The following is a 26,230-nucleotide window of genomic DNA, read 5'->3' as shown; positions in this document are numbered from 1 at the left end:
AAAGGGTCCGTCCACTTTCGTGTCGGTTAAAATATAGTCAGGAGACAGTCCAGGAAACCAATGAGCATTCAAGCTCAAATCGGCCAATCCCGTTAGACAGCACAGGAACTACCTTCTTCAGTGGATATGACATTAGAATGATTCATATTATGCTGCTAATTATTGTAACTAGAGTTTTCGCAATAATGTGGAAACCCCATTCAATAATGTAACAAATTTCTGAGCGCCTAAGATAATATCATTTTGCTTATAATTGTACAACGTATGACATTAAGTTCACCACAAAAGCAGTGCCAACATTTACATTATTTTTAACTATTCAGCAAACAAAAGGCAACAGGCTGATTATCATTTAGGGGGCCACTCAATAACATGCAGAACCGTCATCAAGCCACAGACTTTCTACTCATCATTCACATTTAAGGTAATTTACATTTCCTACGGAGGAAAAACTACCGCAGGGGTAGTATTATTCAGGAGATTTTCAGGGTACAAATGTCAGGATATGTTGGTCCCACATACGGCCCATCAGGAGAATATCAGGACTTACATGTGTGTCTGAAAGAAGCTAGTATGTGAGCATTTGATTACATGATAAAATTTGTCAATTTATGGTAACAGGGGTAATTGTTTAATGGAAAGTATAGTATACTTTGCATGCAAATCAATTATTAAATAGCTTTTACTGTTATTCAGGGCTGAAAAGTGCATTGACATTTTAAAATGAAAGGCAACTACTATTGATTAGTTGAAAATAATCATCATCATTGAGATTAAACATCTCTTCCAGTGTCCTGGCCAAGACAGGCAGCAGTAGGCTACAGTCACATATTGCCTACACACAAAACATAAGAAAAATAAAACAACTAAAACAGTCCGCAGGGGGGAGGGGGGATATCAATAACGCAAGACATTTGGGGAGGCTCAAGGTGTAGTCTTGACTCTATAGACATAGTTCACCATACTGTGTTATTGACATGTTTTCGTTCTGTGTTATAGGGACACTGTCTCTTTAAGATCACATGACTTATGTGTTGATATGCCGGTCGGTGCGATGTTTGAATTAAACGTTTTTTATATGACAAAATGAACGACCCGCCATTGCTTGTTGAGGTGAGAAATTGTCTCTTCCCTTCTTTTATCGCAATTTCTACAGTCTATAGACAGTTTGTGTTACCTGTGAAAGTTTGTCGACAGCGGAGCCATTATGTTTAAAAACATAACGATTTACCTGGGCGATTGTCACTGCGGTGTGTGCACGTGCGTGTGTGTTCTTACCTGCGCGTGTGCCGATTTAAATCAATGCATCTGCAAACAACATACAGCAAACACATATTTTCTTGACACAGACATCGAGTACAAGCCCATAACTTTTAGGATTGATGAGTATTTGATAGTGAGAAAACCTTGTTTTACCGCGTAAAACAAGGTTAAAAAGAATGAAGGAATGCGGGCGTGCGTGCGTGTGTGTATGTGTAAAATAATTAATGAAAGCGGGCGCGCATCCATCTGTTTAAACACACGCAAACTAAACACGTAATGCATAATACAGTCCATGGCAATGTATATTAACGGGGACACACATGCATATTAGGAACACAAGTCGATAACTATAATGCATACAATACTGGTAAGAAACTATGTTTGTTAATGTTAATGCGTCTATCATTAAATAGAACCACAGTTACCGCATATCATATGTGTGTTAAGTTTCCTTTGCCGAAATTTATTTGAGGACTCAGTGTTTCTGAAGTTGTGGAAGAAAACGCTATTCCATTTGTGAATTAGGCCATATTATTCGGCCATAAACTGAGCCATTTGAAGTTTGAAATTCATGCAGTCATGCATCTGTCTCATCGGAGACTGCAAACGAGCTGTGAAAAAATCAACTTGTCAGATTCAAATGCACTCATGGCTCTTAAAGGGGATGGGAGATGGCACTCTCATTGGTTTATTGCACGTTACGCCCAAACCACACCTAGGCTACTTCAGACCAACCCTTTTTAGATTTGCGCTGAGTGCAAGAGTCATTTACGCGCCGGTAAAATCGCAACATCACCATAGAACCGCCCACAAAGCTACTTGCGCTTGGCGCTTCTCACTTGCGTTTCAGACCGTTAAAATAGTGCCCAACGTCTTACCTGGGCGAGTGTCGCTGCGGTGTGTGTGCGTGCGTTTGGGGTTCTTACCTTCGCACGTGTCGATGGCGGAGCCGTTATGTTTGAAAACATAACGTCTTAGCTCAGCGAGTGTGTCGCTGCCTTTGTCTTGACGTACGGTGTGTGCACGACGTGTGTGCGTGTGTGTGCGTGCAATTCCGTGTATTTGTCGCTGCCTTTGACTTGACGTGGGGTGTGTGCGCGTGCCTGTGTCTGTCATGGGTATACAGGTAGGGTACTTCATATTCCAATGCAAGAAAGAAAGACTTGCAATTTGAAGTAAGGTGCTTTAACCTTATTCAATTCCAGTGAGGTTAAGTGGTCGAGTGCCAGGCCCTGCCAACACATAGTCCCTCAAGTTTGCTGGCAAAGACGGAGAGGGCTGCCGGGGCCCTCAGGAAGGGTAACGGCAGGGGAGCCAACAAGTAGAGCGAGTGTGGTTCAGCTGTTGCCCGGCTCCCAAACAACAACAGGGGCAAGGGGACAGTCAAAGAGGTGCAAACCCCTATCAACCACACACACAATTGCTGAGGCAAACAAGAACCAGGAGGGCGCTATTAGTGCAAATAGTCTGATAGCCCGAACTGTTCAGGAGCCTTGCGGGAATCCGGAACACGGTCCATCAAAGGAGTGATCGTCACAATATTTCACTGTTATTGGTATATGCACCTGCCTCTGTAATAAACGCTTCTCAAATTAAAAATGTAGGGAGGGAGCGGCATTTTTGGTTGTTTATTTTGTAAATCTTGCTCTCTTCTGCTTTATTATATTTTCACTCTTTACGGCTTGCAAAGCTCACCTACATCAGTACTAGAGCTTGTGCATTCAGAGCACTGTAGGGCGAGCTCTGTGGTATGAGACAATGACAATCCTAAACTAATGTTAGTTATAATTAGAAATACATTTTGCAATCCAAAAGTTATCAAAAAGCAGACATTTTTGCCATTATCAACACTTAGACGTCACTTCATTCGTTTTTCTCAGTAAAACCAGCCTATTTACAATATAATTGAAATCAAATCACAGGCTGATCAACACCAACACAGAGTTGGAAAAGGTGTAATTTTTTGGAAGAATTACAACATGTTCAAATATTGAAAATGTAAGGCAATTTAGGCATTAAATATCCTACACGCAGTCCGTTTTAGCATTAGATAGGTGGTTGAAACTAGTGAAATCAGGGAAATAAATTTTCTCAATGTTTTTTAATTAAAACAGGGAAATGTGGTACAGAATCGTGAAATAAACGTATGCCAAGGTTGTTTGTTAAACCTTACTCAGGAGTATTCTTTTTTAATCAAACATTCTTATTTTACCATCCTGCATTTGATAAATCGATGGATAACACTTTAATAATCCCCAAAGGGAAATTCAGGTGTATTAGCAACAAAAGTGGACCGAAGAGTACAAATGAAGACGAACAAGTAGAGCATTTCTAACTAAAATGAAGTTATCATTCTGTGAAAACAAAAGCCACTATATGCATAAAATATTTATCTCGTTAGATAAGTCACTAGGCCATACGAGTCCAGCAAAAACACTTGAGCCAATGTATTTCGGATGTCTTTCATTTTAAAAAGAATATTAGATTTTGGTGCATGGTTGATATATCCTAAATCTTTCTTTTTGAAAGATAAGCCATTGGATTTGCATGTTTTTGTGTCCTGAAACAGGGAATAAATAACCAGGGAGAAGGTTTGCCATGGAAGAAGTAAAATACAAGCAAAGGAAATGTGTGATTTTATATGTTCAAGCATCATTGTGGTATCCCCTTATTATTTGTAGTATAGTATGCTACTGTTTACAATATGGTGTAAAATACTAGGAGAAATAGACCAATCTAAATGTATTGCTACAATTATTATTGTAGCACATGAACTCTCTGTTGTGACTATTTCCCATAAACATTAAATAATACAGAATCTTGTTGCGTACTTTGGTCAATTTGAATCCATGTGAGAGGGTTCATGATCGGGGATATGATCAGGAACTCTATTGCAATGAAGTTCTGCAGCGATGGTGCAATGTTTTTGGAGCCGAAGCGCATGTACATGATATCAAAGACGACAGTGGACATGAAGGTGAGCATGCAGGTGAGATGGGGCACACAGGTCTGCATGAACTTCTTCCTATTCTCCATGGAGCCCCGACACGTCCTCACCAAGTAGATGTAGGACCAGACGATCAGCATGGAAAACATACACCAGTATGGTGAGGTACGCAACAATGCTGTGCACCAAGGTGTTGTTTGACGGGCACGCCAGCAACACGATGACCCAGTTCACGCAGTACAGCCGCTGGATCTTGTCACTGCACAGCGTGAGCCTGGATGTAAGGGTGATGTTGATGGCAAAAATGCTGAAAGGGCTCAACCGCCCACTCAACTTAGCCACCGAGGCCGGGTCGGTGCCCACCCCCTCACCACTGATGACATTGCCCCAGAACGATGTTTCTCATCGAAGCCGGTGGCACTTTCCCGGGTGGAGGCGAAGGTAAGGTTGGCGAATGGCTCCGAACACCTCATGTAAGCTTGCGAGGGGCCCCTTAAAGTCTGCAACAGGGGCAAGGAGACCTTCAAGTTCAACGATGCAGCAATTCCGACGGACATTGATGAGGAAACTCTCCGTCAGCCGTTCAAACGTTGCTCATGCGTTACAAAGGCCAAAGAGTATGACCTTGAATTGCAACAGCCCCTGCCTGATGGAAGAGGCTGTTTTGGGCCGAGCATCTGTGGCAAGTGCTACCTGCCAGTACCCACTGGAGAGGTGTAGGGAGCTGAACCAACTGGAACCGGTGATGTGTTCCAGGGCATCGTCGAACTGAGGAATTTGGTGAGAATCCTTCTCTGTTACAGTGTTCAACAAGCAATAGTTGACACAGGAACACCAGCTACTTTCCTTCTAGACAGTAGCTGGCGCACCGGACCAGAACCACCGGTGAGGCCCAAGGACTACTGGAGGGCTCATTGATTACTGCCTATGCCATCTCCAGGATCAGGGTGTGCATCACCGGCGTCAATCTGATGTTGAACCATCGTGGTCTTTGTGCAGTCCTGGTCTCATGCTGCAATGATGTCCAGTGACTGGTTCAGCAGCTCCTCCAATGGCCGTTTCTTAGTGGATAAGAGGCCTTCACTGCTCCGCTGAAGGAGCTCTTGCAGTGCCTGGTAGGTCACGGCTGAAGAGCTCTGAGTCGGGTTGAGTAAAGGGATGGTCAGCTAAGCTGGTGGGATGGTCACTGACAGCTGAGGCGTTGGCGTCACTGCTGAGAATGAAGTCGTGGATGGACAGGCATATTCCCAAATGGAAGCTGGTGCGGGTAGCCTTCCACCGCTGCAACGGTAGTTTTCTACCACCATGGATCCCAGGCAGAGGGTGGCACGTTCACTGTAGCCTTCAACTGAGGGAGCAGGTCATGGCCAACTATACAAGTGTCCGATATGTCAGCCAGGCAGAAGTCGTGGTGTAGCTTTGCGCCCCACTGTGACCCACAAGGTCACGCTCCCCTTCATCTGGCCCGACTCTCCAGCGACTATCCTGAATTTGGTGTTGATAAGTGACCAACCTTGTGGTAGGGAGCCCTCTGTGTCGACCATCGCACCAGGGCCCATAAAGGAGATGGTGGACCATGGGTCATGGCTCCAAATCCACCCTGTCAAAGTGTCCCAACTTCCCCCACACCATCGACAATTCCATAGTCCCTCTTTCCCCTCAGGTCAAGAGTCTGGGTGACATCCTCGATTGCACACTTTCTTTTGAAAAACACATTAATATTCTCACTCAGTCTGCTTACTTTCACCTATGCACTATCCAATGTCTTCTTCCATCACTCACACCCAACAGCACTGCAACTCTGCTCTCCACTCCCTCTGCCCGCTTGTCCACGATGGGGCTCACCGGAAACAGCCGAAACAGCAGGGGTCAGCCCCCGACACGGGTCCACCACATCAAGAGCCGCACCAACGCCGGGTTTAGAGCTGTAAGTCTGCAGCGAAAACCCCCAGGCAATCTCCCTCCTGGCTCTCTAGTTGCTCCCTGCTGTGGTCGGTGAAATCCCGCTTCCCGAATCGCCCCTCTCGCGCCCTGGTTAGTGCCTGGAGGTCCCGCTGCTCTGCTGGGGCCAGGTGGAGTACACGCCCTGCCGTCCCCGCCTAGGCCAGGGCAAGGTGGATGGCTTACTCCTCCACACTCCAGAAGCAATGTAGGGCAGCGAGAAGAACTGTGCGTGGTAGGGCTCTAATGGGGTCAATAGGGCCCAATAGGCAGCTGCCAACGGCCTCTGGGAAGTTCTCAACCCTGTCGCAATAGGCTCATCAGAGCGCCCCGCACAATCTCACTCCTCCCTGGGTCCATCCTTTGGATGCCTCATGGGAATCCCCCAACCTGGAATCGCCTTCTGCATTATCAATGTTTAATCCCACTTCTGACATCAATTTAGCAACAACGAGGTGTCAGGTTTTCAACAGTTAATCACAGCTCTTGCGCCCCTTGCGCCCCTTGGCTGTGAGAACTGCCTTAAATTGAAACCACACTGAACACAATATACCACACTCATTAACCCTCCACCCTGAACATCTCTTTGGCGTTGTCGGTTTTTTCGCAACTTCACTGCCACCTAGGCATTGACCAACCATTGAACCCCACCTAATGTCACTGCCACAGAGGACCCAGAAGAGCACTAGGAGGTCCAACTAATAGTGGGCCAAACCCCTCCCAGGATCCTTTGCGGCAGCAGCTTTATTGATTTTTTGATTTTGAATATATTGTATGTAGCTATTAAGCAATGTGTCAATACAATAGCTGAATTGTGAAAGAATCTCTAATCAAGTTCTTAGATATGTGTTGCTACTGTTAGCCCTTGGCTTTGATTTATTTCATATTTATCCTTATCAATTTATATTGTAATTTTCTAATTTTGATGTGAAACTATTTGAAAAGGAAGCATATTATTATATTAATGATAATTGTTTATCCTTTCAACTCTCAACGTTTGAAAAAAATATTTTTAATATCTCTGCCTCTTGCTGGCTTCCTCTAACCTAACATCCCAGCGTTGCGTTTTAACATAATAATTGTATTCTCTGATTTGATCAAGTTAAAGGTACTATGTCTAAGGACCACAAATTAAGTCTAATTTCTGGCCCCTTTGGGGGGTCAGTGAACTGCAGCCTGCTCAGGATTGTACAATAAGGCAGGGGCAGCTCTGTGGTATGAGACAATAACAATCATAAACAAATGTCAGAAATAAAAAATTTGCATTTATCAACACTAAGACGTCACTTCCTTCCCTTTTTCCAGGAAATACCGGCCCGTTTCAAATATAATAGAAATCAAACCATAGGCTGATTAGGACCAACAGAGAGAGTCGGGGAAGGTGGCATTTTTGTGCAAAATTAGGAACTGTTCAAATATTGGCGATGAAAAGAAATATATGCATTTGATCAATAATACACTTAGTCCCTTTTAGCATTATTAGGCTGGTTTAAAACTGTTTAAATCACTAAACATTAAATAAATTGAACAATGCACAAATGTTCCCATCATTAGGTGTGTGCTGCATGCGGCGCTCAACGATTGTTCTTCATAAGTTTTATGCTTTCTTTCTTTCTCTTTCTTTCTTTCTTTCTTTCTTTCTTTCTTTCTTTCTTTCTTTCTTCTTCTCTACAAACTTTGGGGAATTTTACATAGTATTGCATATTATATGTGGGACAGAATCATGACAAATCTGAAGCCAAGTTCTTTGTTAAACCTTGTTATTATAAATAGCATTATATATTTCTTAATCAAATTTTCTTATATTACCTGTGAGTAGATAAGGATTTATTTATACACAAAGTGAAATCCAGATGTTATAACAGCAAAAGTGGACATAACAATGCAAATAAAGACAAAGAAACAAGGTTTCTTTCTGCTCAACATTAGGTCAACATTCTGTAATCTTAAATGCAAAACCAGAGCCAGAACTTAATATGTATCAAATTGGACCAGTCATTAGGCCATAAGAGTCCAGCACGAACACTGGCCTATGTATTTCGGATGTCTTTCAATAAAATAAAATTAATTTGCTTTTAGTGTATGGTTGTTATATTGTCTTTTTTCTTATTAGAAGATATGCCATATGAGTCTAGCACAAACAATAGCCAATATGTAATGTTTTAATTGCAACAAAATGTTTTCACTTTTATTTTATGGTTGTTATAGTAATACATTTGTGATTGGAAGATTAGCCATTGGACTGCCTGTTTGTGTGTGTGTGTCTGTCCCAAACGTTTTTGTACTGCAACCCAGAGAGACATTGAGACAGGGAATAATTAACCAGAGAGGTTTTCCTTGCAACAAGTACAATGCAAGCAATAGAAATGTGTGATGGGATATGTATTCTTGTGGTATCACCTCTAAGCAGTTTAGTATACAAAAACTGCACTTTAAATAATGGTGTAAAATACAAGAAGATATAGACCAATCTAAATGTATTGCAAATATTATTATTGTCAACAAATGAACGCTCTATTGTGAATACTTCCTATTAATATTTAGATAAAACAGAATCTTGTTGCGTACTTTGGTCAGTTTGAATCCATACATGAGGGGGTTCATGATCGGGGGTATGATCAGAAACTCTATGGCGATGAAGTTCTGGAGCGACGTAGCAATGTTTTTGGAGCCGAAGCGCATGTACATGACATCAAAGAAGATGGTGGACAGGAAGGTGAGCAGGCAGGTAAGATGGGGCACACAGGTCTGCATGAACTTCTTCCTGTTCTCCATGGAGCCCCGACACGTCCTCACCAGGTACATGTAGGATAAGACGATCAGCAGCCCGTGGAAAACGTACACCAGTATGGTGAGGTACGCCACGATGCTGTGCACTGTGGTGTTGTTTGACGGGCACGCCAGCAACACGATGACCCAGTTCACGCAGTACAGCCGCTGGATCTTGTCGCTGCACAGCGTGAGCCTGGACGTAAGGGTGATGCTGATGGCTAGAATGCTGAAGGGGGTCAACCAGGAGAGGCAAACTAGCTGGGACAACCTGAGCTTGTTCATAAATCTGTGGTAGTGCAGGGGTCGACAAATGGCCAGGTATCTATCGTAGGCCATGACGGAGAGAATGGACAGGTCGCTGCATGCAAATGAAAACATCACAAAGGCCTGCACGAGACACCCGTTGTAAGAGATGACGTGAGACAAAGACAGCAGGTCCAGGAGGAATTTGGGGTAGAAGCCTGTGGTGCCATAAATCCCGTTAATGCAGAGGGAACACAACAGAATGTACATGGGCTCATGAAGGCTTTTGTCCAGGACAATGGTGAGAATCAGAGAGCAGTTGATGGTTAGTATCAAGCAATAATAAAGCAAGGTGGAGGTAAAGAGAACCGCTCTATAGGTTGCGATCTCATTCAACCCAGAAAGACTAAACACTGTTATCATCGAGATATTATCCATCATCATTTTCATATGCCTACAACATATTCATCAAATCAACTGTATCACCCTTTGTTGGACTCACACAATTCTCGTTAGGGTTATAGCGGTTAGAGAGGGAGGGACACTCCTGTACTCCTAATCTCTCAAGGGTCCGTCCTATTTTGTGTTTTAAAATATAGTCAGGAGACAGTCAAGGCGACCAATGAGCATGCGAGTTTAAATCACCCAATCATCACAGGTACTACGTTTTTCAGTGGATAGTATATTAGAATGAATCATATTATGCTTGAGAATGATTATAATGTATTTCAAATACTCAAATAAACGTAGAAAATATAGACCTAAAGTGTTTCTTAGACTGTTACAGAACACTTTATAAAGAACACTGATAATAGGGCTTTGTCTTAATTGCCAGAGGCTTCCTTATGTAATATGAAATTATCTAATGTAATTTTTTTTTGGGCAGGCAGAGTCTGAAATATGTGACGTATTGCAGTTTCTTTGAACAGTCGAAAGGGGGCCAACATGTCTATATGGGCCGTTTTGGACAACCTTTACAAAAAACCTATTATATCGTTCCGATTGGAGATTATGTTAAAGAAATGTAAGCTTTTTAGCAGCTTGTAGAGCTATTCCCATGCTCCAATATATAATAATGAATATGTTTAAATATATATATTTTTTACCAGATCAACAACTTTTTAAAATATTTTTTTTTGGAGTTTGGATCTAAAACAAACTCATTGAACAGAGATCACTCAACAAAATAAAAGTAATTTGACAATCAAGAACAGGTTGCTGTTTTAGTTTTGCATTAATGACCTGCATTCGATACAGTGGACCACAAAAGTCTTGAGAGGTGGGTTTGTACATTTGTACACAACAGGTTTGTACACACATACTGCTAACCCTAGGTAATGTTTTATTCATAAAGGAATTTCCAACTTTTTAAAAAATGTATACATTTTCTTAAACTGTCCTTTTGTCCTTTAGCACTCTGAGATTCTGCTTAGAATGAAGAGTGCTCAACAAATAAAATGAATTATTATTATTATGTTATAAGACCACAGTATGCCACTACTTTATCTATGTGGAATGATAAACACAAGACAAATCAGTTCAATCGAATGACACCAGTGCCATGACCGCCATTAACAGATGGAGTAGCACAAATATATTTCAAACTTAATGAATCCAAGAAGTGCACATTAGTTCAAAACCTTGGACATTTAGTTTAGGGTTCCCACTATTTTCAGTGTATCATTTTCCAAGTGTTTTCCAGGATATTTTCCATAGTCAGATTCCGATTTTTTTCCATTAAATGGCCAATTTGGAACTGATAAAAATGTACTAATAAGTATGGATTTGTACATTTATGTAGTACTTGTATATTATATTGATTTTCTGTTATCTGCTTAAGGCTTTAAAAAACCATCATGGGTATACAGGTAGGGTACTTCATATCCCAACGCAAAAAAAAAACTTGCAATTTGAAGTAATGTGCTTTAACCTTGGTTGATTCCAGTGAGGTTTAGTGATGGAGTGCCAGGCCCTGCCAATAGAAGTGCAAACTGATCTGTCCCAGGAGTCCCTGAGGCAACAAATCCTTCCGGATCAAAGCCCCTACCTGAGGGGTCAGTCCTCCCCAACATCCCCATCACCCAGCACATAGTCCCTCAAGTTTGCTGGCGCTGACAGACAGGGCTGCCAGCCCCCCCAGGAAGGGAATCAGCAGGGAAGCCAACCGCTGCAGCACGTGTGGTGCTGCTGCCGCCTGCCCAACAACAACTGAGGCGAGAGGGCGGTACGGCCAGAGTCCATGCCAAAACGTGCCAAAAACTGCAAGTTTAAAATATAATGGAAATAAAACGACATGTTGATCAAAACCAGAGATTGGGGCAAGGTGTCATATTTGGAAGAATTACAACCTGTTCAAATATTGGAAGTGTAAAGCAGTTTATGCATTTAAATGAGCTACATGTAGTCCCTCTTAGCATTAGAAAGGTGGTTGAATCTGTGAAATCAATGCATACGATATTTTTTAAACCATGTTAAGATTTTCCAATTCTTTTTATTTAAAATTGCTACATGTGGGGACAGCATCTTGAGAAGCTTATGTCAAGTTTGTTTTTAACCTTAAATCAGGCTTATACATTTTAATTAATCCAATGTTCTTATTTTACCACCTTGCAATTAATAGATACATAGATAACACTTTATTAATCCCCTAAGGGAAATGCAGGTTTACTAGCAGCAAATGTGGACCGAACAGTGCAATGGAAGAAAAGTATTTATACTTAACGTGAAGATAACACGAGTACAATTAGGGCATTTAGCAGACGCTTTTATCCAAAGCGACTTGACACAACAACGGCAGAGTCAACCATGCAAGGCAACCATGCAAGGCAACAGCCAACTCATCAGGAGCAGTTAGGGCCAGGTGTCTTGCTCAGGGACACATCAACACTCAGCTAGGAGGAGCTGAGGATTGAACTATAAACCTTTCGTTTACAAGACAACTGCTCTACCGCCTGAGCTAAGCCGACTCCATCACATTGTGCAGTATTAAGTGAAAACCAAAGCCATGGGGCTTTTAAATAAATACAATTATTTGATTTTGGTGCATGATTGTTATATTGTATGTTTTTTCTGTTTCTGTTCGTGTGCCTGTCCCAAACACGTACTCTTTGCTATCTAGAGAGACATTGAGACAGGGAATAAATAACCAGGTAAAAGGTTTACCCTGCGACAAGCAAAAGGCAAGCAAAGGAAATGTGTGGTGTGATATGTTCAAGCATTTTTGTGGTATCACCTCTCCTCTTTGTAGAAAACGATACTACACTTTACATTATTGTGTAAATAAACAGATATAGACCAATCTAAATGTATTTCTACCATGATTATTGTCTTGAACACTCAGTCATGAGTATTTCCTGTAAACATTTAAATAAAAAATTATCTTGTTGCGTACTTTGGTCAGTTTGAATCCATATATGACAGGGTTCATGATCGGGGATATAAATAGGAACACTATGGCAATGAAGTTCTTCAGCGACTGAGCGATGTTTTTGGATCCAAAGTGCATATACATGATATCAAAGACGATGGTGGACAAGAAGATGAGCATGCAGGTGAGATGGGGCACACATGTCTGCATGAACTTCTTCCTGTTCTCCATGGAGCCCCGACACGTCCTCACCAGGTACATGTAGGACCAGACGATCAGCAGCCCGTGTAAAACATACACCAGTATGGTGAGATACACCACAATGCTGTTCGGTGTGGTGTTGTTCGACGGGCACGCCAGCAACACGATGACCCAATTCACACAGTACAGTCGCTGGATCTTGGCGCTGCACAGCGTGAGCCGGGAGGTAAGAATAATGCAGACGGCCAGGAAGCTGAAAGGGATCAACCAGGAGAAAAATATCAGCAGGGACAGCCTGTGCTTGTTCATATAGCGGTTGTAGCGCAGGGGCCTACAGATAGCCAGGTATCTATCGTAGGACATGACGGAGAGAATGGACAGGTCGCTGCATGCAAACGAAAACATCACAAAGGCCTGCACAAGACACCCGTTGTAGGAGATGACATGAGACGAAGACAGCAGGTCCAGGAGGAATTTGGGGTAGAAGCCTGTTGTGCCGTAAATCCCGTTAATGCAGAGGCAACACAACAAAATGTACATGGGCTCATGCAGGCTTTTGTCCAGGACAATGGTGAGAATCAGAGCGCAGTTGATGGTTAGTATCAAGCAATAACAAAGCAAGGTGGAGGTAAAGAGAACCACTCTGTAGTTTGTGACTTCATTCAACCCAGAAAGACTTAACACTGTTATCAGTGAGACATTATCCATAATCATGTTCATATGCTTACAACTTATTCACAATGAAACTATACCACTCTTTGCTGGAGTAACACAATGCTCATTAGGGTTACAGTTGTAAGAGAGGGAGGGATTCTGCTATACTCCTCATCCCTAAAGGGTCCTCTTTAGTGTGTTAAAATATAGTCAGGAGACAGTCAAGGCAACCAATGAGCATGCAAGCTCAAATCCACCAATCATGTTAGTCAACACAGGAACTACCTTCTTCAGTGAATACTACATTAGAAAGTATCATATAATGCTTGCCAATTATAATGTATTGTGATAATCTGAGGCATTAACGGAAGACAAAGACTTTAAAATTAAAATGTTATGTGTTAATTTATTTATTCAAACCGGAAAAAAACGTTATTTTCAAAATGTTCTACGCTGGAAACCACACAGGGCGTCAGTCCTGGAGGTGCAGAGGAAGATGTTGTTCGCCTCGGTGGCACTGTGTGCTCAGCCGGGTAGTAAATATAATACAGCGATATGCATCGATGTTTGAGCGTTACATTGATGCAGTTGGATCGTTTGGCAATCAATCGATGAATCGATCTACATTGATGGATCGTTACACCCCTAATACTACAACAGGGGAATGCATGACCCAGTCAAACGACTGCTGAGCTTTGTGGAGACCCCCTTCTTCCTTCCAGGAGCGTATTTCCACACTTGGGCCCCCGTTAGAAAGTCCTCTTCCGTGCAGCGGGTGTCATAAGCCTGCTCTTGGCGATCTCCGGTGTCTTTGATGGCCCATCTGGTAAATGCCTACCTCTGAGCCACTGTCGTAGCTGTGAGAAATATTCCAGCCCAGGCTCACTGCCCAGTCCTGGTTCTGGAGGGGGCCCGAACATCAGGTCTACTAGGGTCCGCAACTTCCGTTCGAAGATTAGAGCGGCCGGGCTGCAGTGTGTGGACTCTTGAACTAAGGTTCTGTATGACCTTTGGATCAGGGGAAAATGAAGGTCGAAGTCTCTTTGTAGCCGGTTGGAGAGGATAGCAAGCCGGTGGGCCATCATGCCCATGATTAAACCATTCCACAAGACCAACGTTCTGTGGATGCAATGAGGTGGTCCGAGTCTTCACCCCCAGTTGAAGTCCTGGAATACCTGGGCCTCAAAGTTACGCCCCTGGTCCACATGGAGTTCCTCTGTTGCACCGAACCGTGAAAACAGTTCCTGCACTAGTTGCCGTGATGATGAGGTCTGATCTGACACCGCAAATGGCCATTTCAGGAAATCCTCCATAGACACGAGAACATAGCGGTTGCCATTGTCAGTGAGAGGAAAAGGACCATGGTTGTCGACTCCCATGCGATCCATAGGGACCCCCACTTGGTAATACTGTAAGGGGGCATGTTATCGTTGTGTGGGCACCTTCAGCGGTGCAGCTGTCACACTAGTGGACCAACAGCTCAACATCCTGGCGGCAGTTTGGCCAGTAGAAGCTGCCACGGAGTCACCATGAGGGTCTTTGAGTCCCCAAAGTGGTCCAACGTTACTCAGCCATGAACCGAGGCCCACATCACTAGCGTCGGTATTCACGATGAATGGTTCGGCTTGGGTCTGGATAAGCCAAGAAGAGGGCCCTGGTGAGCGCCGTTTGCAGCAAGTCAAAGGCAGTGTTGCATTGCTTATCCCATAAGAAGGCCTGCTCCTTGTGTGTCCGGTGATGTAAAGTGCTATGCAATGCTGGCAAGAAAAAAGTCTTTGAAGGAAATGGCGATAAGAAGCCAGGCCCAAGGTGTTTCTCACCTCTACGATGTTATGAGGAAATGGTCGCCCACTCAACTTAGCCACCTTGGCCGGGTCGGTGCCCACCCCCTCACCATTGATGACATTGCCCCAGAACGATGTTTCTCATCGAAGCCGGTGGCACTTTCCCGGGTGGAGGCGAAGGTAAGCTTGGCGAATGGCTCCGACCACCTCATGTAACCCTTCCGGGCGAGAGCTGGCTCACCTGTTTGGGGAGATTGTTGGCAGGACAACCAAGGCCCTGAACATCGTTCTACTAAAAAAGACGACAGCTGCTGCCTCCAGGTTAGAGGCTGAAGCAGAGGAAAGTCTCAGGTCAGCAATCCCTCTCCTACCAGACTTCGAGGACCTGTTATGTCGCCAGTTTACTTCACCATCATCCTACCATAGATGGTCAAGGCAGACTAAAGTGTTCTCCAACATGGCCGCCCAAGAGCAGGTCTGCTGTGGGGCACTTCCAGCTGTGGACCAAGACCTGGCGCCACTCATTCGCTCCCCAGGTTCTTTGTTTGGGGGTCCTGCCTGTGAACAAAGACAGTAAGGCGATGAAGAGTCTGTTGGGTAAGCTTCACAGGTCCACGGCGATGCAAGCCCGTCTGGCTAATACTGCGGCCATCCTGACTCTGTACACCAACCACCTCTCTGGTCTCATGCAGAACCAGCCGGTGGATGCCTCTCTGGTGAGGGAGTTCCAGTCATCAACGATGTGCCTGGCTTCGGTGTCCAAGGAGTAGGCACTGGCATTAGGCCACTCGTTGGCTCAGCTCTGGGAGGTGAGATGACATCTGTCCCTGTCCCAGTCGAAGCTACAGCCAGCAGATAGGGACTGCCTCCTCAGGGTGCCAGTGGAGCCAGAGCCAGAGTCATGGGCCTTATGGCAGCAATGGTACAGATAGTCCCTCAGGCCCATCTTCACATGCGCACTGTTCAGAGGTGTCTCCGGAGTGTAGGCCTGTGTCCACAGAGCCCCACCCATGCCAAGGTGATGGTTTCCCAAAGGCTCTACAGAGCCCTACGCTGGTGGTGGACACTGGAGGGGCCGGTGGGGGTCTCAGTATATCAACTTTTTGGAGCTCAGGGCGGTTTGTCTAGCCCTAAAGCACTTTCCGCCGCGGCTCAAGGGTCAGCATGTCAAAGTCAGGACCAACAGAACAGTGACAGCTGCGTACATCAACAGGCAGGGGGGTTTGGGCTCCCCAACCCTCTGCAAGCTGGCAACAGCTCTGGCCTCACATGTCTTGGTTTTCGACGATTCCTACCCTACTAGAGGGTCAGCCATGGATGCTTCCTCTAAGGGGGGACCTCTTGTCTCAGGCAGGCGGGAAATTGTTCCACTCCTTCCCAGCAGGGCTGAAGCTGGTAGCCTGGCCCCTGAGAGGGACTGGCTCCTGGCCCTAGGGTTACCAGAGGCGGTGGTGCGGAGGATGCAGGAGGCCCGAGCTCCATCAACTAGGGCAGCCTACACTTATCGATGGCGAGTCTTCACAGGGAGGTGCCAGGCACACCAGACAGACCCCTTCTTGGCCTCAACCCAGGACATCCTGCTATTCCTGCAGACGCAGTTGGAGGCCCGTAAATCTGCAGTCACCCTGAGAGGCATGCTGGTAGCTATCAAGGCAGTCCGTATCTGAGAATTTGCCATTAGTGAGGATGGCTGCTCCATGATCTCCCAATACCTAAGGGAGCACGAAGGCTTACAGCGCCCAGTAGGGGTCCTCAGGTACCACCCTGGGACTTGGATCTTGTCCTTGAGGCTCTGCAGTATCCGCCTTTTGAGCCCCTCAGCAATGTGGACCTAAAGTAGCTCTCCCTAAAAACAGCTTCCTCTTGGCCATCCCTTTGGCTAGGAGGATAAGCACCATGCACTGTCCGTCCACAGGGACTGCTGTACTTTTTCTCCGGAAGGGTCGAAGGTGGTTCTTCGCCCCAACCCAGCCTTCTTGCTCAAGGTCCTGTCTGACTTCCATCTGTCCCAGAGCATGGAGCTGCAGTCCCTACCTGTCTCAGCAGCGGACCAGCTAGCATTCTGCCCGGTAAGGGCCCTGTCTGAGTTTATACGGCGCACTAAGCCGCTAAGAAAGTCAGGCCAGCTCTTTGTGTGTTTTCACACTAGTTGCTTGGGTAGACGGTGTCGACTTTATCACTGGGTTGTGGACACCATCCAGCAAGGTTACACCCTTTCGGGCGGTCCTGCCCCTCCAGGATTCGAGCAAACTCAACCAGTAGCGTGTCGACTTCTTGGGCTTTGTGGCTGGGAGCCTCTCTCACCACCATCTGCGCAGCAGCCACTTGGTCCTCCCACTCTACGTTCACCAGATTCTACCTGAATGTGGCAGAGGGACCCTCCTTCGCGGAGCAATTACTTGGTGTGGCTCGGTCTCAGAGGTAACTCTGAGCCCTCAATTGTTCAGCCCTTGCACCTGGCGGGGCTATACCTGTGTTCCAGCGTTGGGTCTATCTATCTATCTATCTATCTGTCTATCTGTCTATCTGTCTGTCTGTCTGTCTGTCTGTCTGTCTGTCTGTCTGTCTGTCTGTCTGTCTGTCTGTCTATCTATCTATCTATCTATCTATTAGGTGGCACCGTCTCCTGGCGGGGTGTCTTAAAGAGTTACCCCGTACATATGGAATATGTAACGGAGTAGAGAGATGTTCTCTGCACTCAGAGAACCAGGGTTACCACGTAACCTGAACGATTTTAGGTATACTATTTTATTATGGTGGTAGAAAAAAAGTAGAAAAATAAAATTTGTGAAATGAAATCCCTAAAACATGATCAAAAATGGATCAATTTGTTACATTTTTGTTAATCTATGTTGTTGCTTTTTGCATGCATATGTTAGGTTTCAAAATGGCATTTTGACTTTTCCTCAAACTCAAAATAACGACATTATCAACACAAATTATATAGGCTAGATTATAGGCTTTAAAGGAAAAAACTAAAATGAATAGAAATAAAAGTTTAAGAATTATAATATTATTCCCCAGCCAGGTCTTCTACTCGGTTTATAATTTGTCCACATCCATATGTTCTTAAAACTTCTGAGCTCTTAAAACTATCTTGTTATATATTTTTGTTGGACTAGCCTATTATAGAGCTATTTTTCCGATGTGGTTCAGTAGTGTGTAAGGGGCTTTATTTTATTGTAATCTTTGTAATATATGCATATAGTTTAGAGTAACCAAGCCACTTCAAGGGCAAGCCAGCTCTACTAGGTGCCGGCCGGTCCCAAACCCGGATTAATGGGAAGGGTTGGCATCAGGAAGTAAACTATAGTAATAAGAATAGCGTATATGTACCTGAAATTGAGAAAGAATACTGATGACGAGTTTAATGTAGGCCTACAGTGTGCACTCGACTCTCCTCAACGGGATAGGACACAGAGGGGCACTATGTGTGTTTGTGTGTGTGTGTGTGTGTGTGTGTGTGTGTGTGTGTGTGTGTGTGTGTGTGTGTGTGTGTGTGTGTGTGTGTGTGTGTGTGTGTGTGTGTGTGTGTGTGTGTGTGTGTGAGTGAGTGAGTGAGTGAGTGTGTGTGTGTGTGTGTGTGTGTGTGTGTGTGTGTGTGTGCACGTGTATGTACATGTGTGTGTTGGGGGGGGGGGCGGGGGGCTTGACCCATTTCTGCACCGGGCCCTTTGCAAGGTTGTTCTGCCACTGTTTAGAACTAATACAAACTTTTTGAAAATAGATAAATGTATATAAAATTAATAAATGTACAAATGTTGAAAATTTGCCATTATTTACGCCTATAGACGTCACTTCCGTCCTTTTTCCTAGGAATTCCAGCCCGTTAATGATGGCAATCATACCAACGGCTGTTCCACGCCAACAGAGAGTTGTGGAGGGTGTCATTTTTTAAGTAAACAACCTGTCAACCTGACAACCTGTTCAAATATTTATTTATGTCATAATCAAATGTTCTTCTTTTACCCCCCTGCACTTTATTGATCCCCAAAGGGAAATGCAGTTACAGAAAAAGTGTACATAACAGTGCCAATGAAAACAACATTTGTTTTTTGACTTAACATGAAGTTAACATTCTGTAATCTCATTGTACAAGTAGGCCATATGAGTCCAGCCCGAACAACAGCCAATATATAATATTTTAAATAAAACACAATGTATTTGCTTTTTATTCTATGGATGTTATATGAATGTATTTGTTATTGGAAGATTAGCCATTGGACTTCCTGTTTATGTGTCTGTCTGTCCTAAACATGTTGTACTGTTGGCAACCTAGAGAGCCATTGAGACAGGCAACAAGTAACAAGGGAGAAGGTTCACCTTTCAACAAGTAAAATACAAGCAAAGGAAATGTGTTGTGTGATATATTCAAGCATTCTTGTGGAATCGCCCTTCATTCTCAAAATAAAAAAGGAAATACTGTGGACATTTACAATGGGTTTCCATTCATAATTAAGAAAAGATTTGAACAATATACCATCAAAACAGAGGCTAGGTTGAAGTCAGATTTATATTATTTCAATATTAAATCCCGAGGCACTTCAACCAATTTCAAAGTTTTGCACTCTACATTTCTTCTCCTGGCAGGTAAAAAGCTAAGAATTATGTTTCGAATCTTGGTCAGTTTAAATCCATATATAAGGGGATTCATGAATGATGGAAAAAGAAGAAACTCTATTGAAATAAAGTTCATGAGATTTTGAGACAAGGTCTTTGACCCAAATCGCATGTATAACACATCCAATGATAATGCAAAACTAAAAATTATCATAGATAGTAAATGTGGAACACATGTTGCCATAAACTTCCCCATCTTGTCTTTAGATGCTAGACACATCTTGATTAAATACATGTAAGACCAACCGATAAACACACCATGGCTAAAATAAAATATTATATTAATATATCCTAGGATGGCGGTCACCTTGCGAGTTGAGCATGCAAGTTGAACAATCATCCAGTTAACACAGTACAGTCTGTTTATGTGTGAGCCACACAATGGCATCCCTACCAGTGAGACAGAGTTCGCAAACATTGCATTGAGTGGAATGAACCAGGAAAAAAACACAAATATGGATACCCTCTGTTTTGTCATCACTGAATAATACACCAACGGTCGACAAATGGCCACATATCTGTCGTAGGCCATCAGAGCCAGGATGGACAGATCAGTGATGCTCGCAGAGTGTACTACGAAACCCTGTACCATGCATTGTGCATAAGAGATGACATGAGAGGTTAAGAGATCCCAGAGAAACTTGGGGAAGAATCCTGCTGTTCCATAGAGCCCATTGATGCAGAGATTACACAGGAAGATATACATTGGCTCGTGAAGGCGTTTATCCATAATGATGATGACAATGATAGATATGTTAAAAAATAGAATAGCAATATACCACAATAAAAAAAAGGAAAAGAGAACAATCTTTTGGTCCATGGTGTAGTTTAAACCTGAAAGAGTAAACAATGTCACCACTGAAACATTGTCCATTGTTTGATATGAGTCACAACTAGAAAAATACGACTCAAGATGTTGTATTAAAGTGCTGTGGTATCAACTGTTGTGTCCCAATCTCCATCCACACTGTTCACCTTTTAAGTCCTCTTTATGATGGTGATGATGACGTCACCTAAGACATCAAATGGACCAATCAGTGAGCTGAATTTGAAACCCCTATACCAATGGAAATTTTGATTTGCACATTTGTTTTTCCTTGTTTGTAAATTAATCTGTGTATTAAAGGGGACATATTATGAAAAAAACACTTTTCCTTGGATTTGGGGTGTTGTTTTGGGTCTCTGGTGCTCCCACACACATTTGAAAAAGGGTTACTTACATGATTTTTGAGTGAGATATGCATTTCTGAAAGCACCCCGCCTACAGTTACCGAACAAGCCAGTCAGTTTCGGCCAGTCAGTTTCTCCTACGTAGGAAGGGGGCACATTTGAATATTACCGCCCACTTCCCCACCCCCCTCCAATCAGAGCATAGCTAAGATTTTGTGGACCAGTGGACGAGCGCTGGGCGGAGATGTGATTGCCGGACAGGGAGTCCGGCGGAGCTGCCGGAAGGCTGCTGGAAGCTTTGGTGGCAGTTCGGCAGCTCCGGCGGGGGAGCTTCAGCGGTAGTCCAGCAGCTCCGGCGTGGGGAGCTCGACAGCAGTCCGGCAGCTAAGCTCTGAGAGTACATTCCCTTTCTCCTCCATGTCGTGGTTCATTATGGACTTCAGAGAGTCGAGGACAATGTTCCTTTCCCCCAATTCTTCTCAACCATGGCTGAGATAACCCCCACTAGGAGTCTTTACTTGTTGTGGAAGTACCAGAGACATCAGACGCAGTGTTTATGATTCATTATATCATCCGAGGCGCACATAGCTTTTTGCCGTGATATTAGATATAATATTATATAAATACCTGTTTATTGGATAATATTGTTATTATTATATTATATTATATTCAGGGCTCCGAACCGGTTCAAGGAACGAACAGAATTTTATGAGGAACGGAAATGGAAACGAAAACCAAATGGTGTTTAACTGTTCCGAAACAGAAACATTATTCTGAAATCCCCAAAACCGGTTAATAACGGGTTTTTTTCGTTCTCTATATAGCCTATAAAATTTCACAAAAGCATAGCCTATTTCATGAAAAAAAAATATATATATTTCCGGTTGCCACGTTCACTTCCGCTAAGCGCAGTTGTCACAAATTCCCACCACCACCCTGGCGAGAGGGGATTTGGAAGCGATAACAGTTGCACTGAGCTCTATCTTCGACAAAGGTAACGTGAGCTAAATTACAGAGTCCACTACATCACCTTTGCATTGTTTCTTGTTGGTGGGCGTGCCCTTAACCTGCGTCCGCGTCCAAGTTTCATTGACATGATCAAACAGCCCGTCCGCTCCCTGATGACAGCCCTCATTGCTGTCTACACACAGCTATTTGATAAATGCCAAATTATAAAACACGCATTACAAAAATCGAGTTTGACTGCCAATAACAATCCGAGACAACTTCTCAATTTGCGGGACGTGTACAAAGTAATGGAATTGCGGGACTGACCCGCACAAAGCGGGACATCTGGTCACCCTATATCGACCACAGAAATAGACTAGGCCCAATAACACTGCCGGAACGTTAAGAACGTTCCGAACCGGTTCAGGAATGATATGTTGGTGGCGGAACGCAAGAACGAAAACGTTAAATATTCAGAGCGGAACGATAATTTCGTTTTCAAGTTTTCAAGCCCTGATTATATTAGATAGATATAGAGCTCCAGGAGTCCACAAATGGCAACAATCCCTTCTCCTTCATGCTGTGGTTCACTCTGACAGGTCATTGGTCAGTGGGCAGCAGCTCATTTGCATTAAAGCTACAGACACCAGAAACAGCGCATTCTGAAGGGACTGAAACGGAGGGGAATAGCGGTAGGTGAGATTTTTTTCCCTAAAAGCTATTTCCAGCAAACAGCCTCAGACTACTCTGGACCAATCAGCCAATCAGCTAAAATGGACCAATCAGCTCACTGACGGCCAAACCACCTCGCCAGTGCCCTGATCGTTGCCTGTCTCGCTGCTCCACTTGGTCCAGGTCGAGCAGTACCCATACTGCCGTCCCCTCCAGCACCAGAGCGGGCTGGATGACTGCCACCCCGACACCCTAGCCATTGTGCCATTGAGCCAGGCAGAACTGGGCCAGGTATGGCTCCTACTGTATTGACCCAGAGAATTGTTGGCCAACAGAACACTGGTACCCCAGTTATGACTCTGCTCACACATAGAGTGGTCACAACAACATTATGAACGTTAAATAATCCAAGATAAATCAGGCCCTATATGGATATTTACCATGCCAATATGTGCTGTCAGTTAAATGCGTTATTAACTGCGTTAACGCAAGCCAATTTTAACGGCGTTAATTTTTTTATCACTCGATTAATGCAATTTATTTATTTATTTTTTAGAAAATTCTTTTTTTTTTCTTGGGCTCAAAACAAAGAAGCAGTAGCCTGACTGCTATGTTCAAGGCAGTATCTTTGTATGTTCATCGTTTAATAGCACAATAGGCTTTTTTTTTGATTCGTCCTGTTTTGATCAGTATATGCCAATGTTGTTATCAATAAAAAAAACATTTGCAAAAGGCAAGCCGATGCACTTCCTTCATGTTGATAAGCATTCAAATGAGAAATTAATGGGACAAAGGGATATTTAGCATAGAATTATTTTTGCGATTAATCGTCAGTTAACTATGACATTAATGTGATTAATCGCGATTAAATAATTTAATAGCTTGACAGCACTATGATTTCCTTTATCCCACAGTTGCTTCTAGAGCCAACTCTGGATTGCATGTCCAATGGCCTTCTGTAATAAATAGTTATTAATAGGTATATTAATAGTTTTAATATGATACTTCATTCATCCTACCTAAAGGACGAGATTAAACATACAAGTGTTGTTTTTTTAAGACAGCAGCAGCAGAAATCGGCTCACGGTATGGCCTGTCTGACACAGATGGTTCAAAATCTGCATCAGAGAAAACATAAATCTAATAAGGGAAAATCCCTGTGTACCTGAATCCAGAAGAGTTCTTCAGAGGTTTCATTGCTGACATGAGAGCCTCATTAACACATCACGGCATTTGGTTGAGGGGAACTGTCTTCCACCTCAGAGAGGGCCTGAGATATTCTAGATATTAAAATTGTATTTCTATTAACAATTATTTAACCAGGTAAAAGTCTCTGAGATTTAAAATCTCTTTTCAAAAAGAGATCTGACCAAGAGGGCAGCATAAAACAAATACATTTAGGTTTGTACAAAGAAATAAAGCTCTGTTATTGATGGGTGTGACTTGTTTTAATTCATGATGGAAACCGCCGCGAGTAAGTTAGTAAGTTAGTTAATGCTAAAATTGGTCCAGAAAACCAAAGCTTTTGAAAGGCATTTCAACTCCACCGACTATACGCATGTGCGAACTTGACAAACATATTTGGGCAAATATTTACTAACATCCAGTTTATTGATAAGTTTCTCTTGAACATATCATGGCGTCACACAAATCAAATCAATCCTCAAGCTCCAGAAGATGAAATGTATTATCTGGCAATATCTCCAAAAATCCCATATTGAGGGGTAACGTTACGTTATAACTGGTTTAATTACGCCGATAGTCGGTATATAAAGGAGATAAATAGTAGCAGTAAATAATTGGTAAAATTACGATTACACTTGCCTGTTTCGGCATAGCAATTTTAATATCACTCTTCTCATTTCTGGAAGCTTCAGGCCATACATGAGAGGGTTTAGAATTGGAGGAATCACAACAAACTCAAGGGATAAAATTACAGCTAGGGTTGGGTATAGCTCTTCTATATCATAGCGGCTCAGAGTAATATCACAAAAGATGCTAATGGTATAGCTGAAAAATGTAACAATGTGCGGCAGACAGCTTTGGAAAACTTTCCATTTGAACTCTGCAGAGCGTTTCCTACAAATGAGCAAAATCTCTAGATATGTATATGAAACAAAGAGCAGGGGTATAAACACAGTCATTGCAGTGACTAACATGCCAACCAGGTTGCTGATAGAAGTGTCCACACAAGACAGCTTCACAACAGACCAGTTAGCACAGAACACTCTTGGTATTTTGCTACCACACAAAGGGAGTCTACCAGAAAAATTCATAACAGTTCCAACAGCAAAGGCTGGGTAGATCAGTGCAAAGAGAGACAGCTTGTATACCATTTTGGAGGTCATGGTGTTGTGGTAATGTAAAGATTTACATACAGCCACATATCTATCATATGCCATCATACTGAGAATTGTGAATTCATACGATGCATACGTATACATGACGTAGATCTGACTGAAGCACTCTAGACGGGACATCAAATAAGTTTCATGCAGAAGGTCTCCAAGGAACCTTGGGAAGAAACCAGTGGATCCATACAGAGAGTTGACTGAAAGACACACAATTAAAACATACATGGGCTGATGCAGGGACCTCTCTAGGGAGATTACAAGTATGATGATGACATTAGCAGATACAATAAATGTATACAGAATAAAACTAAATGCAAACACTGGGTATCTATAGTCTCCAATGTGTCCAAACATAGTAAGATTAAAGTGAAATGAAAGCGAACTATTTTCCATTCAACCAACCAACTATTTAAGAGATGCTTTGGTGGTGTACCGGGCCTCCTTGTTTCTTCTTAAACCTCTCCTTTCTGATGTAACATGGTTTGGTCAAATCCGAGGAAAAAAAGATAATCAAAGCAGATCATAATACACCAAACAAATGATAAAATATGACAACGTGAAATCTTAAAGAATAACTCTAACCCTAAAATATACAGTGTGTAAATTGTATCTTCTTCTATATTTTCATAGAGATAGTCTATGGTTCCTACAAGTGAGGGAAAGTCCTCATGGTACTAGATGGAGCAGAGCTGTATGAGTTAGACAGAGGAGCTGCCAGCCTCTTTAATGCATGGTAGTGATGTCACCATAGCGTCATTACAGTTTTATTTTTTTCATGCTTGCCATATATTCTCAATAACTCAAAGGTGCAGTCGGAAGAATCTAGTGCCATCTATCGGAACAGACTTGGCAGAAATGGAATATAATATATTGTATCTAAATAGGGAGTGGCTGCTCTTCCAATGAGCCGCCATGTTCCTACAGTAGCACAGAACGGACAAACGGCTCAAGAGAGGATGCTTAAATTAGTTTTTTACCATAATTGCTATTTATTACATGTGAGCTTTGGCCTATAGATTTACAGACAATAACTAAATACAATTTTTATATCAATCAAGGAAACTTTGTTACTCAACGCAGTCGTAGACGATGACATCATTTTGGAAGTACTGGTACCTGCTAGGCCACAGTAGTTTTTCCTACATCATTGTTGAGTGTTTGTGTGTGTCGGGAGGGGGGGGGGCGGTGGGGGGGGTGGGGGTTGCAATCTGCAACCTTACCCCTAGATGCCACAATTTGCTTGCACCTTACAGGCAAATTGCATTATGGACCAAAAAGGTTTGGAAAAACTGCT

At 43.2% G+C, this 26,230-nt stretch overlaps 4 protein-coding genes and 1 pseudogene across 4 annotated transcripts; all 5 read right to left on the bottom strand.

Moving 5' to 3' along the window:
- Positions 1–2,473: 2,473 nt before the first annotated feature.
- LOC130373803 (olfactory receptor 51B2-like) lies at positions 2,474–5,754 on the bottom strand (annotated as a pseudogene).
- Positions 5,755–8,665: 2,911 nt separating this feature from the next.
- LOC130373800 (olfactory receptor 10R2-like) lies at positions 8,666–9,625 on the bottom strand. The gene has a single exon (XM_056580432.1). It carries the CDS (start codon positions 9,614–9,616, stop codon positions 8,666–8,668), a length of 951 nt encoding a protein of 316 aa, XP_056436407.1. The 5' UTR covers positions 9,617–9,625.
- Positions 9,626–11,699: 2,074 nt separating this feature from the next.
- LOC130373799 (olfactory receptor 2K2-like) lies at positions 11,700–13,448 on the bottom strand. The gene is made up of 2 exons (XM_056580431.1): positions 12,543–13,448; positions 11,700–11,756 (listed from the first exon to the last, which is right to left on the bottom strand). Exons 1-2 carry the CDS (start codon positions 13,446–13,448, stop codon positions 11,700–11,702), a joined length of 963 nt encoding a protein of 320 aa, XP_056436406.1.
- A 6,240-nt stretch (positions 13,449–19,688) lies between these two features.
- On the bottom strand, positions 19,689–20,666 carry LOC130373798 (olfactory receptor 1019-like). Its single transcript, XM_056580430.1, has one exon. It carries the CDS (start codon positions 20,664–20,666, stop codon positions 19,689–19,691), a length of 978 nt encoding a protein of 325 aa, XP_056436405.1.
- A 3,730-nt stretch (positions 20,667–24,396) lies between these two features.
- On the bottom strand, positions 24,397–25,329 carry LOC130373797 (olfactory receptor 6K3-like). Its single transcript, XM_056580429.1, has one exon. It carries the CDS (start codon positions 25,327–25,329, stop codon positions 24,397–24,399), a length of 933 nt encoding a protein of 310 aa, XP_056436404.1.
- Between the last annotated feature and the right edge of the window lie 901 nt (positions 25,330–26,230).

Source organism: Gadus chalcogrammus, chromosome 20 (assembly GCF_026213295.1).
Source record: "Gadus chalcogrammus isolate NIFS_2021 chromosome 20, NIFS_Gcha_1.0, whole genome shotgun sequence".
Taxonomy (NCBI): domain Eukaryota; kingdom Metazoa; phylum Chordata; class Actinopteri; order Gadiformes; family Gadidae; genus Gadus; species Gadus chalcogrammus.
The sequence above is the reverse complement of the archived record's forward strand: the minus strand, read 5'-3'. Positions and strand labels throughout refer to the sequence as shown.

Excerpts from the sequence above, each read along its gene's own strand:
- LOC130373798 (XM_056580430.1), bottom strand. The coding sequence starts at position 20,666 with ATGGACAATGTTTCAGTGGTGACATTGTTTACTCTTTCAGGTTTAAAC.
- LOC130373797 (XM_056580429.1), bottom strand. The coding sequence starts at position 25,329 with ATGGAAAATAGTTCGCTTTCATTTCACTTTAATCTTACTATGTTTGGA.
- LOC130373799 (XM_056580431.1), bottom strand. The coding sequence starts at position 13,448 with ATGATTATGGATAATGTCTCACTGATAACAGTGTTAAGTCTTTCTGGG. Across the intron at positions 11,757-12,542 it reads CCAAAGTACGCAACAAGATA|ATTGGATTAATTAAAATGTA; the intron begins ATTTTTTATTTA and ends TAAAATAAGAAC.
- LOC130373800 (XM_056580432.1), bottom strand. The coding sequence starts at position 9,616 with ATGAAAATGATGATGGATAATATCTCGATGATAACAGTGTTTAGTCTT.